This window comes from Perca fluviatilis, chromosome 4 (genome assembly GCF_010015445.1).
Source record: "Perca fluviatilis chromosome 4, GENO_Pfluv_1.0, whole genome shotgun sequence".
NCBI lineage: Eukaryota > Metazoa > Chordata > Actinopteri > Perciformes > Percidae > Perca > Perca fluviatilis.
Window position 1 is genome coordinate 32152904 of NC_053115.1, and position 18295 is coordinate 32171198.

General features: G+C 40.6%; 1 protein-coding gene across 11 annotated transcripts in view; it reads right to left on the reverse strand.

Moving 5' to 3' along the window:
• ptprt (protein tyrosine phosphatase receptor type T) overlaps window positions 1-18295 on the reverse strand; it is a 452792-nt gene that overhangs the window by 338486 nt on the left and 96011 nt on the right. For all 11 annotated transcript variants that reach the window (XM_039797954.1, XM_039797952.1, XM_039797953.1 and 8 more), the window contains exons 3-5: window positions 8045-8205; window positions 6008-6118; window positions 2520-2601 (exon numbers count right to left, since the gene is read on the reverse strand). In XM_039797954.1, the coding sequence (XP_039653888.1) occupies window positions 2520-2601; window positions 6008-6118; window positions 8045-8205 (354 nt within the window). The remainder of the gene's footprint in view (window positions 1-2519; window positions 2602-6007; window positions 6119-8044; window positions 8206-18295) is intronic.

Consider the following 18295-nt stretch of genomic DNA (forward strand, 5'->3'; position numbering starts at 1 on the left):
CATAATTAAATTAATAATGCTTGCTCTTGGGGGATTTACCAGAATTGTTGGGTCCTTGTATGTTATAGAGTGTGGTCTAGACCTACTCTATCTGTAAAGTGTCCTAAGATAACTCTTATGATTTGATACTATAAATAAAATTGTATTTTATTGGAATCATATAATGCAGAGTCTCAAAAGAAGGTAGAGGACTATTTGCTTTTGTTGGGGACCTTTTACGAAGAATAAAGGATCTGATTTTCTTTCGGTGATATTTCTTTAGAAATCCCCGGTGCACTAGACCATACAGACGCAAATCTTTTTTTTTTTCATTTGTCTCATTTTTTTAATTCATTCTTTTATGTATATTTGAGTGGTCCTTGATAAACATCCCAAGGGTAAATTAGTTCTGTCTAAATAGGGTTTCAAGCTTTCTAAACTAATAAAAGTTCCATAATCATGTATTAAAGCAATTGGCAGGCAACTGAAAGAGGCCATCTTGTTATAAAAGATATGGTAGATCCACACTGGGTTATAATAGCAGATGCCAGTGGTAATGAGAAAAAAACACTTGCAGAAAACCCACAACAGTAAACCAGTTTAAACAGGGCTCAATGTTGCTGTCTGGAGCCAGGCAGAAAAAAAATGTATGGGATGGCTATGAGAGAGATGAGCAGGCAGACAGTGAGACAGACTGCCAGACACTGGGTGACTTTGGCCTGGCATTGAGATCAGCCAGCGACTGGTTAATTTCATTTTCACTGTCTGCAGACAGAGATAAGCCTTGCGGAGTATGCATCGATCATTTAGCAATGATAATTTGCCCCGACACTAATGGTCAGTTTGTTACAAATGACAAGAACTTATATATGAATGTATAATATATATATATATATATATATATTTGTTGTGGTGCATTTACCTCCCTTGTACATTCTTCTTTCTCCTCCCTCTCTTTAAATAACCTCAGATTTTAGTTTTCTACTTTATTTTCTCCCATTGTGAATACCTCTACTCTCCTTCCGCTTTCTACCATGGACTCACCCACTTTGACGAATCTGATTAGTGCACGGCACAGATGAGCCAAGTGTTCTGTGCCAGTTGTTCAGAGAGAAAGAAAAGGCAAACCGAAAGAAGAGACTGATAGAAAGAAAGAAATTCAAAGACAGTGCCAAGTAGCGTGAGGAAGGCATGGGACATGCAGAGAAATGGGGGGAAAAGAAACTAATGAGATGAACAAAAAGTTTTATAAAAATCATCTTAAACACAGTGTTGAAGAAAGAATCGTTTTTTTTCCAAATTAAAACGAAAAGAGCTTCTGGTCACGGCTGTTTTTTTTCTTTCAAATTATTATGCATTCTTAAATTATGTATTATGAAAAAAAAAAAAAATACAACCTCATGTTATGTCAATGACGTTTACACACTGACTTTGAAACTTTCATCCATCATTGAAGTTTTCGTACTAGATTCGATTTTATAAATTTTTAAAAAAATATTTGCATACGTCAAAAGCTTTAAGAGAGTAGTTTGAACGCCGTACGTGCAAACACCATCATCCCAAATGGCTTCTGATAGGCTGAGTCCAGAGTATGTGAGCGGCGCGAGTGGAGCGCGAGTGGGAGAATTTTGGAAAATCTGATTTAAGTGAGCGACAAGCGGAAATTTATAACGTGTGTTACAAAGTGACGCACGTTCGTCTCTGAAGTAAAGGCCGGACTACAATAGAGCTGTTTGGAGCAGTTTGTGAACAGTGTTTTCTGTTGGAGATGGTAATGGACTTTGGGCTTTTTCACTTTGGAAGCCTATTACATGCACAAAAAAGATACAGTATATAACACAATAAAGTTAAGGGAAAAAGCCTAAAAGCATACTAGGAGCACTTTAACTCAAGAATGGAGAGGACCACAAAATCATCCTCACTACTCCATTCTGTCTCGTATTGCAAACTTCCGCAACAAATAGAATAATAAAACACATTGGACTCAGTGTGCAGGGTTTCAGTGAGCGTGACGGATTAAGAAAACATACAAAAAATACGAACTTGGTGTGCAAAGGCTTTTAACCTCTAAGAGTGACTATGTCATGTTTTGTTGTACTCAAGTATAATGCAAGTAAAGTTTAATTGAACTGAACGAATGTATAACTAATACTTAAGACAAAAGAAAAAAAATGCAACAGTGCCAGTAGGAACTTATAAGAATAGATGTTGAGAACGCGAGGGAGCAATACTCGGTAGACAGAGAGAGGTAAGTAGGCCACCGAGTGTTGCAGTAAGCAGTCTGGAGTTTTGTGAAGCAAAGTGTTTCTGTCAGATATGAGCGATGAAGACCCTGAGTTTGGACCTTCTTCCTGGCTCTCTGCAATCTGTCTGCAAGCCTCACAATCTGTCCTTCACACCGCCTTTGTATGTGTGTGTAAGTGAGAGCAAGCTATAAAACAGATGATGCTCAGTGGGGCTACAGTTGTGCAGGGTCAACCATTACGACGCACACACACACACACACACACACACACACACACACACACACGGTCACTTACGGCAGGGGTGAGCCAGAACTCGTATGTCGTCGATGGCGATGAAACCTGGATGGCCTTGAACTGAAACCGCTTCAAATATTACCTGAGAGGGGAAGGAAGGAAGGAAGGTAGGTAGGAAGGAAGGAAGGAAAACAGAAAGAAAGAAATCAGATTGAGCCACAGTTTTCACCAAAAGTAGTCTTTCTCCCACAAACTGCAACACCTTGATGCCCCTGCGAAGCTCATATGGAAACCCCAGGGGAATTTCCAGTAAAAGTCAGAAACTATTCCTCTCTTCACTTCATTCCTTCCTCCTTCTGTCTCTGTCCTTATGCCACCCACATATGTCGATCCTCCTCCCCCTCCTCCCTCCTCTCCTCTTTCCTTGTCTCATCCTCCTCCTTCATCCTCTTCATCTTTCTCTCTCCCTTTTCTTTTTGCTCTCCATTCTTGATACCTACCCACTCTTCTCATTTCTTTCTGTTTCCTCTCAGCCATCTCTCTCTTTGTCTTCCTTTGTATGTATTTTCTCTCTCTCTATCAGCTCTTTTATTCTCTTTTTCATGTAATTGTAATTTGTGTCTTTCCCCACTACTCTCGCATCACATCACTCACACATTTCCTTTACCACAGACTTTGCACACACACTCTTAGGGTGACAGGCAGTCAGCAGGGCCATGCACTTCTGACCCACACAGATATACTAGTACACACACACACACACACACACACACCATCTCTGTGCTGTACTTGTCAGAATCCTCAACAGTATAAACTGGGACTTAGCCTGAATACTAAAGACTTCTGGGAAGACTGTACTCTCTTCTTTTCCTTAAAAAAAGAAATCCCCCTGCCCTGGCACACATGTCAAGTTTTTAGACGCCATAGCTACTGGTACATACTGGATACTGATATATATATTTAAGACTCTCGTCACGTTATGCTCTTTTCCATCGTCCTGTCTTTCTCTACTTTGGACTACCTAATAAAGACAAAAAGGCAGGAAAAAAATCTGTGAGCTTTCTCACTTTATACTGGCTTCTTTACTCACTATCCTCCATGTTTTATTTATCAAAAGAATCTACAGTTTTGGCAGTGATTCATCCAGGAAGTAAAATCCCACATTTACATGGCAACAGACCAGAAGTGTATCAAATTGAGGAAAACATGCATGAAAATATGTGAAATGTTTTATCTCGTAAATCTGTGTCAACAAGGGGAAAGTAAAATATGTTCTTTTTTCGTTATAGTTCAAATGCAAAAAACAACACACAATTAGCCTAATCCTCCAATTTAATTGGTGATAAAAGTGATTTCCATCCAGTTGTACTTCTGCTAGTACCAGAGGATACTTTGAGATTGTAGAGCAGCTTAACTAATTTGAAAAAAAAGAAATTATGATTTATTTAAAATAATTTATCAGCTGTAACACCTGGACACTGGAACAGGTAGCTAAAAGTAATGAATACATGAATGGTAGGAATAAATAGCTAAAAAGAATACATAAACGGCTGAAATGGTTCGCTGAATGTAATGACTAAATAGTCCAAATAGTTAGCTAAAAGTAATGAATAAATAGTAAACTAAATGAGCTAAATGTAAGCTATGGCATAAGCGGCTGAAATAGTGAGCTAAAACTACTGAGCTAAAACAGTTGAAATAGTTAGCTAAACCTACTGAATAAACAGTTTAAATAGTAAGCTAAAACTACTGACTAAACAGTTTGAATAGTTAGCTAAAACTACTGAATGAACAGTTCAAATAGTTAGCTAAAACTACTGACCAAAAAGTTCAAATAGTTAGCTAAAACCACTAACTAAACAGTTTGAATAGTTAGCTAAAACTACTGAATGAACAGTTCAAATAGTTAGCTAAAACAACTGACCAAAAAGTTCAAATAGTTAGCTAAAACCACCAACTAAACAGTTGAAATAGTTAGCTAAAACTACTGACTAAACAGTTTGAATAGTTAGCTAAAACTACTGAATGAACAGTTCAAATAGTTAGCTAAAACTACTGAATGAACAGTTCAAATAGTTAGCTAAAACTACTGACCAAAAAGTTCAAATAGCTAGTTAAAACTATTTGAACAGTTCCAATAGTTAAGTAAAAGTAATGGATAAATGGTTGAAACATTCAGCTTCACTCCCAAATAGTAGTAGCATGATTGCTGACCATACCAACCTAAATATTGACAGTTCAATAACTTGTAATACAATAAAAAGTAACAATATCCTCGTTGATATAATTAAGTGTTATACATTTGGAACACATTACAAATTGATGAAAAGATAGGTGTGTTCATCTATCAGGGCTGTGAAGGTACCTCAGACTAAACAGTTTGGGAACCATTGGTAGGCTACAACCCACTGCAACACACACATACATAGACTTTAATTTGACAATGTTTTTGTCCTTTTTGAAAAAGAAAATGTCATTTCTCCATGGGAGGTGACTCCTCATTAGGGAGGGAAACACACACACACCTTTATGTCACTTTGGTTACCATTGTGCCTCAGATCTGTGTGTGCGACACAGGGGTGCCTTCATTTACTGAACATAGCTCAGTCATTAGGTAAAACACAGTTGCTTTTGTGCTACCTCAATAAAACATCACAGCAGGGTATGTCTCTCTGCACCTTAAACAGATCGACAGACAAAATTAGAGCCATTAAATAGCAACAGCTTTGTGTTTCCATATTAAAGGAATTCACAAATAGAAGCCTGTTGGTCATCTTACCTGTTAAGTGATGAAACTCAATCCACAACTCCAACTATGGTCATAATTCATCTTAGGTTATACAGCTTTATTGTCTATGGTTATACGCTGAAGTGTTAGCATGCAACATCAAAAAATGTAAAGACAGTCGACATAGCATCAGTGAAATTAAAAATTGGTTTGTGGGCTGCCGTTTTGAAGCCTCGAATTTGGCAATTTGGCAGTCACAAACAATCTTTTTTTTGTACCTTTCACACATAAATTGTCAAAACTTACAGAGGCACCTTCTGCAGTTGACTGTCTATGGATTAAAGTAAATATTACTTTATTTTTTTAGGGGGGGGGCAATTAAAAAGGCAAACCACGTCAGGCAGGACATTTGGAATATAATACATTTCTGCCTAACGCACGACATAAGGGAGTGTAATTATAGAACTCAATCACATTAAAAGATTACTTTAATCTGGCTCATTTTGTTTTGGCTCAAGAATTAAATGATGGACAAAAAGGAGCAGGCAGCATTAGAAAAAGAAAGGTTAGCCTTATTATTGAAATATATAGCCTGCTGTATTATTGTTTTTGTCATGGATCATATTCATGACATGTAATCAGCCTTTGCAAAAATGTTACTAATGGCTGTTCATGCCAGCAAAGACAGAAGATACATTTGTGTGTGTGTGTGTGTGTGTGTGTGTGTGTGTGTGTGTGTGTGTGTGTGTGTGTGTGTGTGTGTGTGTGTGTGTGTGTGTGTGTGTGTGCGTGCGTGCGTGCATGTGTGTGTGCGTGTTACCTGATAGGAGTTCGGCCAGAATGTAGAAATGGCCAGCTCAGCCTTCACCCAGCCTTCAGTAACAGTATCAGAGGCGTTCCATACTGGGTTACCCTGAGCGCCTCCATTCACCTGCAGGCAGACAGTGAAAAAAGACAACAAAAAAAACATAAAAAAAAAAAGATTTAGTGGATGAAAAGAGAAAGCCCAAATCTTCTTTCAGGTTTCAGAAAGTAAAACTGGAGAATTTGTACGATAAAGCCAAAATAAAGGTGTCATTTTTACTATTTAATAATTGTATCAATTGTAATTAAACAAGATGATAATTACACCAATCAGTAGCTTCTGCCATGGGCATTGCTGGTGATAGTGTTTCTCTTGTAACTCTTGACTCCTTAATCTTCTGACATTCATTCCGTATTTATCAGTTAATTAATTAGTCGATTACTTCACGCGTGGATTCTCCAATCCAGTGATGTGTTAATCCCCTTGCTCAGTCACTTACAGATCTTTGGCAATCCCTTTATGTCATGACTTATCTTTTCATCCCTTTCATCCATCTTTACATTCCCAGAGTTCACTAGTCTGTCCTTTCAACACTCACACCCTCCATCTACAGCTCTCTTTCAAGCTTGTTATTCTTTTTTCCTGAAGATGGTCCAGTACCAAAACAGTGCCTGCTATTAAACTTTTTTTTTTTTTTTTTGCAAGTTAGACAGTGTGCGGGAGTTTCTTTGCAAACTTTTTTATTCTACCCATCTGTCCATCAGTGACTTCAGACCATAATATGTATATACACTCACACTCACAACCCTGGTTGCTATCCCTAATGTTTGTTTGTTTATTATAACAAATGTTATGATTTCCTATACTTTACATGCATATGTGTCCATGCACACAAACACAATAACCAAGCTATAAAATGCAGTAGGGCTAACTTGATCCATATTAATAGTAAGGCTGGGTATCGTTAAAAAATAAATTAATACCAATATCGTAAATTCGATACCGATTCATGAACGTTCCTTTTTCAATACCAATTTTTTTTTTTACATCCATGATAACATAAAGAAATTACAACATTACGGTACAAATCTTTTATTTTTCAGCTTTACACCGCACACTGTAGTGAAGCTGCTCAAAATACAGCAACACACACACACACACACACACAAGCCGTCTCTGTGTGTAACGGAGAGTATTTTCCTGCCTGCCTGTACGTCCTGTAGCATTAGACAGCCAATCAGCAGCATTGTTAGATCTTGGTATGAGCATGCTGCATGTTTATTGGCTCACTGACGCTCATGAGATTGACTCCTAAGTATTCAAATTTTAGTATTGAATTACGAGGCATTTTTCGATACTCCAAACAATGGAGGCATTTCCGTCGGTACCCAGCCCTAATTAAAAGGGAATATTTGAGGCCTGAATTTTCATGACGTCGTCTTCCTCTCTCTCTGTCACTCTTTCTCACTCACACACACAACACACACACACACACACACACACACACACACACACACACACACACATAGTGCGTTTCACTATCTTTGTGGGGACCTGCCATTGACATAATGCATTCCCTAGCCCCTTACCCTAACCTTAACCATCACAACTAAATGCCTAACCTTAACCCTTACCCTCACCCTAACCATAATCTAATTCTAACCCTAATCCTAAAACCAAGTCTTAACCCTCAAACAGCCCATTAAAGTTGTGGGGTCTAGCATTTTGGCCCCACAAAGCTATCCGGACCCCACAAGTATAGTGTATTCCTGGTTTTTGGACCCCACGAATGTAGTTAAATGAGAACACACACACACACACACACACACACACAACACACACAAAGACACGCTGCTGAAACACTCATTGCCCTAGGGCGAACTCCATCACTCTTTGACAGAAAACAGAGGTATGTTTGTTTAACTGTTTAATCTGTTCAGTCTATCACCCTTTTCATCTGTCAAACCATCCCTCCCTGTCAGTCAGTCACACACGCACACTCACACGCACACACACACACACACACACACACACACACACACACACACACACCTTGATGTAGACGTTGAGCGTGCCAGGGCTGGCTCCATCCCGGCTGGACAGGGAGTACAGGAAGTCGATGCAGTGGGTGTCATTCTCCTTCAGGGTGGGCATGTAAAGGTGAGCCTTCTGCCCCGACGCCCGGCCCGACGCGTTCACCACCATGAACGACCCTACAGCCACAGAAACAAGACGGACACAGTTCAAATATGATTATAACAAAACAGGTGCACTTTAACGTGGGCGATTTCTTCCACTGACAAGAGCAATGCTCGCAGATACTGTTTTAAAGAATGATTGCCAATCAATAAATTGCTAAAAACAAGTCAATGAAATGATGTGTTCTCAGCATAAGTTCAGCATGCTGTAAATCTGGTTCTGGTACAGGTACATTTAGTCGATCTACACATGTATTTTTTTATATTCCAGAAAGAAAAAGTCATACATTCCACAAAGACAACAGAACAAACACATGACAGATCAGGTCTAACCAGCAATTAACCCTTGTGTTGTCTTCCCGTCGACAAAGCAAAGTTTTGTTTTTCTGGGTCAAGATTTGAAATCAAAACTTCTTTTTTTGCACACTTTTGGTCCACGTTTTTTAATCACTTTTGCCCTTTGTTTCTGCGCTTTTCTTAAATTTTTTTCTTCTTTTTTGCGCCATGTTTTTGAAGCTTTTCCCAAAAAAAATTCTTTTTTTTCCATCGTTCTTTTATCAATTTTTTTCTTCAAATGCTATAAAGATTTATTAAAAACACCCAAATTGAATGAAAGAAGTGAACTGATCATTTATTTTACTTGTGAAGAGCGTTGTAGGGAACCGTCCACGTTGCCTTACCTTGATACAGTCCAAATCAGACTTGGACACTCATGCAGTTGTGTTTACTTGGTATGATATTGGCTGTGATATCGAGCTAGATGAAAATGTCTCTGGCAGACTCTACATCCGCAATCAACAATTACCCATACACTGACTACAAATATGGTGTAATCTTTTGGATAAGTTACACCAAACGGTTAGTGTTTCCGCATCTTGGTGTGTCTTTGCTAGTTTAAGACCGACTCAGTTGTCAATTTCCCATCCGGCGCCCACGTCGTTTAAATAGCAAATGCACCTTTGCGCCCATCTGTGCGCCCCATGGGGCGTGCTGGTCTTACAGGGAGGTGTGTTCAGGTGCATTCTCGGCGTATTGCTATCGCGAGGCAGCGGGAAGTGATCGCGCCGTTGACCAACAAAAACCTGGTCTAAAGTCGCAACATGTCATTGTTATTTTAACAGCGAATGAGTAAAACGCGCCTAGGCTCGTGCACAGCGCGTGCACACTATGCTTGTTACACACACACACACACACACACACACACACACACACAGGGAAGCGCAGCAGCACACACACATGCAAAAGATTACAAATAAAAAACATTACGGTGCAAATCCGCCATCATAATAGCAATGCGCCAAGGTCCAAACGCGCCTGGCTTTTAAAGGGAATGGGAGAGGATACTCTGATTGGTTTATTGCATGTTACGCCCAAAACACACCTATGAATTAAATGAATTAAATAAATTTGTTCAATAAATCGTTAAAATAGGGCCCCTTGTGTTTGTCTTCTTCTCTTAATATAGTGCCCTTGATCAGCAGGTTGCAAAACTGATTAGAGTGCTGTTTCTGTTTAGAAGCAGGGTCTACGACCAGTTTTCCTGCCATCATTCCTTTTGCAGTACAGTATCAGCATCTTCCTGATTGATGAGCGTGTTTTTTTTTTTTTTTAACTTCCCACTGCACCAGAGGTCTGCTGCAAATACAGTTTGTAAATATGATTTTCTAAAAAAGGACTGCTGTGCCGCAGAAACGGTCGGCCAGGTCCGTGCGACATTCGGCTGTCGCTCGATGCAGCAAAAGAAGCAAAAAACAACTCGGGCTCTTTAACGCACTGGAGCTGTATTTCAGCGCCTTAATGTATCCACACGCCCGAGGGTTCTGAACCACGGCGTGAAACACATTTTCTCTGTCGACTCGTGGTTTAAGTGTGTTTTAGTCTCTGCTTTATAGCACAGGATGGGGCGTTTATGGGTCGGCCGGCTCCGTTTGGCTGACTGCCATCAGCCAGGCTGAGAGTTAGAAGCGACTGGTGAGACTACTTGGCAAGAGAGTGGCAGAGGAGAGATACTGAATCAAGCAGGTGCGACTGTGCGGTTCTAACAGCGCCTGTGTGTGTATTGTCGCTCGGCTGCATAGGTGCGAAAGTGTCCTGAATTAATGTTGAACGAAAGAGAGAAAATGGGTGTGTGGCGGACAGCAGCTTAAGAATACATTTGGACTCTCTAACTTTACTTTGAGGACGGTTCTAATCTCTCCGTTTTTCATTGTGTTGGAACTATAGATGCAGTGTACTGATACATTTCTGCTTTGTTATAGCTTTTCCCAAAGATGGAAATGTTTGGATTCAGCAGTCAGCCACAACACTCTTTTTATACACTCTACATGCTACATTTATGGTTCAAGGCAGAATTCTATCACGTAGATTCTATCATATACATAATGACGATAAATTGAAGTCGAGTAAAAGAAAATACAATAAACATTTACGCATTTGTTCATTCATTTACTGATGCGTTTTACTAGAAACTGTTGCCTGGATGGCATGACATTTGGATTTAAAAGGTCAGTGCAGTGACTTTTGAAGAGGAAGGAGTGTGCGGAGGAAGCAAAAGAACAAACTTGGAGCCACACATGACTTGGACTACTGTTCTTGTGAGGACAGGTATTGACTTACATTCATTTGCTGGAGGCTGACCCAGTTAACTAACCGTTAATTGTCACAATTTAACCTTTCGTAACAACAAATTATTACACTTTGATTGCAATTCAGTGTTCACACTTTGGTTTGGGCACCGGGGAGGGGGCAACCTTTTAACTTTTATGTTGCATTCCTACACCTATAGACGAGGGCATAACACACACACACACACACACACACACACACGCAAAATATATATACTATATTAGGTGGCTAAAAGAGATTCCATCCATCACTTCTATCTTGACTAAATGGAGCTAATACACAGCAGCACAGTGCATTTGTGTGTGTTTGTGTGCATACATATGTACTCTATATGTGTGTCTGTGTGTATCAATATTGTTGAAGTTATATTACTGTGGGGTTGCTTGGCAGAGGTGTGTGCGCGTGTGCGTGTGCGTGTGTGTGTGTGTGTGTGTGTGTGTGTGTGTGTGTGTGTGTGTGTGTGTGTGTGTGTTGAAGTAATCTAGCCTGGGTCAGGTCTTTCCACAGCAAAACTGATTACATTTCTTATTCACACCTAGCACACACATGTACACGCAAACCCACCTATCCACCCACCCACACACACACACACACACCCACCCTCCCACCCACACCCACACACACACACACACGCCAACACCACTCGTCACCCACTTCTCTAAATCCATAAAGCTCAGCTCAGTACATTTCTTTTTAAAGGGATTGTCTCATTTAAAATTCTATTTTCAAATACAGTTGACTTAAATCAACTCGACACACAGCCAATAGGTGTGATGTTTGTTACTCAGAGACTCTTCTCACCATGACAACACGGGGGAAGCACAAGCGTTACAATGCACGTACAAACAAAATAAAAAATAAAAACATACGTGCACATATATTTATGCATATACACCAATGACACAGTAACGAACTGGGCCACTTGGACCTAATACATGCAAAGCACACACACACGTAAAAAAGTGACTATTTCAAGACCCATTTCCATGTAGTAAAATATCACTCACACACAGTGTCACACACAGTAAGAAACACACAACACTCATTTCACACGTTGTTTCCCAGCTGTGAGATCAGAGAGGAGCAATCTGTTGACGTGAGAAAACCTGATGAATCTGTCTTCCATGTCAAGACACACACTCTCACACACACCAACACACACACAGACACACACACACACACACACACACACACATCAAAATAACTGGGTCAACTCAGTGCAACAAACGTTACAGCACATACTGCCATGCGAGACCAGCTGTTTTCACAAATACTGTTGAGATTTTGCTTTTATTTTTCCAAAGCCGTCTTCATCAAAAGACAGCAGAAGCCTCAACTGTGTCTTTCAGCCACTGAAGTGCCTTTGAGCCCAGCATTTAACCCCCAGCTGCTGTGGTGGATCTGCACAGTATTGTTGATCTTTTTAGAATATTATAGTGTCAGTGTACACTGAAAGAATAAAGGTTCAAAATGCAGTGTGTCAAAATGCAGTATGTCTCTCCAACAGTGTGATTTCAGCAGCAGCTCACACATACTTCACGTCACTAAAGTGATACACAGTGTTGAATCTATTGTAATTTGGCCTGACACACACACGCACGCACACTCTCTCTCTCTCTCTCTCTCTCTCTCTAACACACACACACACACACACAATAAGTGTAGCGATATACTGTACATCAAGTGTTTTAACCCCAGAAAACAACCAAATTCCCATTAGTCTATGCACACTGCGGTACGTGTTGTTTGTCTTCTGACTTCAAATTTTCTTACAACATAAGTCAATTAGAAGCCACAAGCTTTCAACCTTAAAAAAGGAGAAGTTATTATAGGGCTAGATGGTGGGTTGGCCCACCCCCAGTTTGGAGAAGCAGACAGGAGTACCGACACGGAAGCTAAGCAATGTAAGCTGACGGGGGCAGCAGGGAGATACATTTTGGACACCTAAAAAAAAGGCCTACCTCAGAAAAAAATAAGTGTGCGCTATAGTTAGAATATTTTCACTGCTTTACAATAGGGAAGTGAAACCATTCATCCATATATGCTCTCTTCAAAGCTACAATACTCTTGAAAAAAATAGTAATTTTACCCTGGTCTACTGCTGCTTTGTTTGGTTAGTTTGTATACCATCAAGGCATGATGGCGCGAGGTAAAATTATTGTTTTTGGCTTTGAAGAAAACAGAGAATAAGGCTTCACTTCCCACGTCAGAAAGCGCCGTCTGACAGCAAGGTAAAGCGGTGAAAATATTCTAAATATAGCGTACACTTAAACTGATATCGATTTATTTATTTATTTTTTTAGGTGGTCCTTTTTGAGGCAGCGTAAATATACGTTTAGCTGCTGCCCCTTTCCACAGCAGTACAGTGCTTAGCTTCTTTGCTGCCAAGGCCTTCAGACTATGTGGTATAAATGTTCAGCAATGCTTACAGTCAGTGGTCGGCCACAGCACTGAGCGGTTTGTCTGTCAGATGTATGTGAGAGAGAGAAATGAGAAAACCTGGTCGCCAGTGGGCTTTTCTCACGTTAATACGAAAGACGGGTCAGACAGATAAAGATTAATACAGGCTGGCCTGTTAAAACACACACACACACACGCACACACACACAAAATACTCAAACACATACTAAAGTTCACCACGAGCATACATACAGATGTATGCTTTATTAAGTATTTAATTCAATATAGTTTAGGTTAAAGAGTTGGTTAAAATGTAAATGCACTGATGAATTTGTGGTACTTTGGTGTGATGGCAGTAAATAACTGAGCGGACAATAGTTTCTTTGTTACACCAGGAAGTAGGGTGATGAAGTATAAGAGCGCCAAATTTCTACATAAACAGACAGGTTGGGGTGGTTGATGAGTCAAACAAACACAGGTCTTTAACCAAGTAGAGCAGGGTTTGAGTAGCCTGGCTCCGCCCTCCTACGTACTTCCGCTGAATTTTCATTTCCCTTCAGTACTCCGTCTGGGTTTGTGGTATATTCTTGGGTTTTCTCCGGCCAAATATTTGGTGGTCCAATCAGCGAACAGAGGGAGTGGCTGAGAACGATGACGTTGAGGTTGTTCCGAATATCCAGAAGTTAAATCCCGAGCAAGAACAATCTTTGCTGAGTTGTGTTGGTGGCCATGATGTTGTGGCCCTCCTCCCCACGGGGTTCGGGAAAAGTTAGATTTTCCAGCTCGCTCCGTTAGCGGTGAAGGAGTTGGCTAAGGCGAACGCTAACGATGCTAAGGCGAACGCTAACGATGCCAAGTCGACGTCACGACCAAACGTTAGCGATTGGTTATGGCCGATCCAGAGTGGCTCTGGGCAGATCCAATAGTTTTAAACTTCAACAGAGTACCTGCCTTCAAGGAAGTTAACACTTGTTAACACTCAATGGAGAATGTACTTGGCAAATACTTTGTACATATATATGTAATTATTAACTAAATCCTTTCAATTTGAATGTTAAATGAGAAAAAAAGGAGCGTAGAATTATGGAAGGAAAGGGAAGTAAGAGAGGAAGGAGGAAAGGAAGTAATGAGAAGGCGGTGAAGGAGACAGGAAAGGAACGAGGAAAGAGACAATGCAGGAGCATCAGCTGTTGTGCAGACGTGACTCGAGCCGGATGACAACACCGTCGTAGGGTGAAATGACTCATCTTCATCATCGTCATCTTCGCCATGAAAGGCATGGCAGAGGGAATCACTGGAGCCAGACACACAGACATCACATTGGTCCTCGGCCCATTTCACACATTTAGTACACACGATTCCCCCTGAGGTCACGCACGCGCGCACACACACACACACACACACACACACACACACACACACACACACACACACACACAGCTGTGCTGGAACCCATATGTTCTGTGTCCTGAATGGGTAATGGCCCTGCATCATCATCATCATCATCATCACACACAAACATAGGCTATAGGTAAATCCCATAATTAAAGCTGCAGGGATCCTCTCATCCTCTTCATGCCCTGATTGTTCCTGCTCATTTGATTTTCTGCCAACACTCGTTCATTTACCTTGCTTTCCATCTCTATCTATCTAACCTACATCATCCATCCATCTCTCTGGCTGTCTTTCCACTGTATTGATTCCCCTCTCTCTTTGAAACCTCTCTTTCTCCTTTCCCTTCCTTTCATTCCTGCCTTTATCATTGGTACTTATTTATTACCTTTAGATGTATTTCAGATGTATAAGTGTGTCCATGCCTTGTATCTATCTTTACTGCCATAAACTATTAAAACACAGCTTTTGATTGCTTACATGTCCCATCATTTGCATGTTGTGTGCCCATCTAGATGGAGGTATATTTTGTGTTGTTTGGATTTTTGGGTTGTGCATTGTGCTTAGGGGGGCTGCGTTTGTGTGTTTGTATATATGCAGTTTTTCCATTGGCGGGACGTCTCCTGGAGGTTTAACTTTGGTTGATATTTACGTATTGTGCTGTTAGATGATGTTGGATTAACATGCTGGAATGTTTGGTTTGTGGTTATTTTATTCTTTAATTCCCAGATGAACGTAGAAACCAGATTAATGGTACAATCTGCTTCAGGCTATTCTCTTGAACCATTAGTACATATAGGTAATGCACCGTAATTTGTATGTATCCGTTACTATCGGCTGCTAGCTAGGCTAGCTAGCAGCGCTAGCAGCAGAGAGTAGAAGCCATCAGGCAAGTACTATTTAAATAAACTCCTGGTGTACTTACAAAGTTTCTAATGACTCGTTTTATGAGTACACAACCTATTTGTACTATTGTAGATGTTTGGTACCATTCCGGGCATTATTAGTGGGGTCATTTACAAGATGCACAGTTGGTTCCATTAGCGCCTGCACTAAGCCATTCGGCTGATAGCGCAAACTCGCACAATGTTAGACCAAGGGAAAAAAGCTTATGGGGGGGGGGGGTTGTTTGGCTCGAGGTCACCCTAGGGTGAAATTACTCCGAACTGTCCCTTTAAGTGTAATGTGACCAGCTGTCACGTGACCAGCCGGCGGCTGCCTAATTCCATAGGATATCATACGAATTGGTGTGCATACGTTTTTGTACAATATCATACGAACGTTGACTGCTTCAATGAATGCTACTGGCGTTCGGATCCCAGGTCTTTTTTTTTTTGTTACACTGCTATTCTATATGTTCAGAACTTCCCCACCCTTTGTTTCTTCAAAGGTGGTAAAAGCTGATGGTTTAGTTATTTCAACAATATGTGAAAATGCCTTTTGGGTTCAAATGTGATGTGAATAGCCAACACATTCTCATTTCTATCGCGTAAAGTACGGACGCTTGGTCAGGTGCCTTTGGCGTTGTTATTAACGCTAACAGTGTCCTTTAGCGTCAGGTCTAAACGCGCTTCGTCGGGTATACTTTCCGGTCACTTTTGACGCAATTGAGTTTAGGAAAGCTCGTGGGTGAGCTTATAAAAGGTAAATTTCCGTGACACGCGGGACTGTTGGGTTTAAGAAAAGTGACACACGGGATAGGAACCCCGGTCGCCGGGGTAAAATTCCTGTGTTGGTTGACCCATCCACCACCCCAACCTATCTCCCTACACGGAATTTCAACCTTTCATACTACTCGCTACCGTTGCCGCTCTTAATACAACGTCATCTTACAGCACCGCATAGCTGCTGCTCTGCCCGGTGCGTTCTACACACACGCTGAAGGGTGCTTTTTGCGTCGTATCGGACGCTGATCAGAGCCACTGCCCAAGCGTCCGTATTTTACGAGTTGGGAGTGAGAACGGGTTGGAATAGCATATAGTGTCAATAGTGAATTTTACAGCTACATAAATAAGTTTCCTCCACCCCACAGTCCTTTTTTTCTGTTATCTGTTATCTTTTGCTGTGTTGTATCATCACACTGCTCCTATTCCTCTGTCTCTTAGCTTTGCAGTAATCTGATAAGTGACAAATCGATATTTGAAGCGTCATTTTCAGAGCAATGGTCCAAAACATAAATGCAAACAACTCAATCATCTGTCGGAACGTGAGTACGTGCTGGGTGCTCTCTTCCTTGGTTTGGTCCTCTACACCCTCCATCCTCCTTTCTGTCCCCTCCATCCCTTTTTTTTTTTTAAATCCATTTATAACCCATCCTTCTCTCTCCCTCAGCCCTTCGGTCTCTCTCTATCATCAGTGGCTTGTAAACAGAGACACCTCACCATTAGAGTGAAATTTACTTTTAATATTAGCCGAAAGAAAAAGCTTTTAAAGCATCAAAATCTAATTCATTTACTCCTATTACGGCAAATGGAGCAGGTGGTGTGTCTGAAAGTGTGTGTGCATTTGTGTGAGCATTTGTGTGCCCGGGGGATTTTGTCACTCTTCACAAACCTCATAAATAGCTTCCATAATGCTTTTGCATTTGTTTACATTGCGGTTGGCTGGCTCTCTTCATGAATTTTGACACTTCGCCAACACCTAGTGGCAAAGACATCCCATTGTCAAAGCAAATGTTGGCATATGTGTTCGAAAAAGAGAAGGGGAGCTCGGTGGGATGATTAAAGCTCCAACACCGAGAGGGTGAAGGTTTAATTCCCACCAGGGCAGCACGTCTTAGGATGTATTTTTCTTTAAAGGTCCCATATTATCCTAATTTTCAGGTTTATACTTGTATTTTGGGTTTCTACTAGAACATGATTATATGCTAATTAGTTCAAAAAACACATTATTATCATACTGTATGTCGGATTATACTTGGATTCACTAAGGCTGGGTTAAAATAATCGATTCTCCCATAGAAATCTATCTTTGCTTGAGTGATCTGATATTGATTAATAAAATCCCAAAATCAAACTTTTAATATATGTCTTTTCACCATGGATGTATAACCCACCACAAACGTAATGTAAGCATTCACCTGGTGCATTATATTAAATATTTGAGGGTTGCTTCTTGTACAATTTACAGCAGAAGTTCTCTGAGAATCTCTTTAAATGAGGGGCCCTTGTGAATCAGAATCAAATTGATTCAGGAAATCATTGGAGTTAACCAGCCCTCTGTCTGAAACGCTCCGTTTTAGCGCCTGTCTCTTTAAAACCCCCTCCCGAAAAAGCCCAGTCTGCTCTGATTGGTCAGTGTTTCCGGGTCTTCCCGAATCGGCGCTCTGGGATTTCCTGCACTGTCATTGCAGCCGGGGAATGACTGTAACAGCACTTTTAACCTATACTGTATATAGGATAGTTGTAACATCACAACTGTGCGAGTCCTGGCGGCTCATTTAAAGGCATAGTTTCTGAATACAGGCTGTGCGCATTTCTCTGTGGACATATTTGTATAGCACATCCACATGTTTTCTAATAAAAAAAAGACATAGAAATCTCACTTTTTACAATATGGGGCCTTTAACGATTAGCATAAAAGCCTCCATGAAATGACACAGGTAGGATTGTGTTTGTGCTGTAAACATAAAAATCTCATTTAATTTGCATGCAATCTGCATTTCAATCAAAGGACATAATGTATTCTC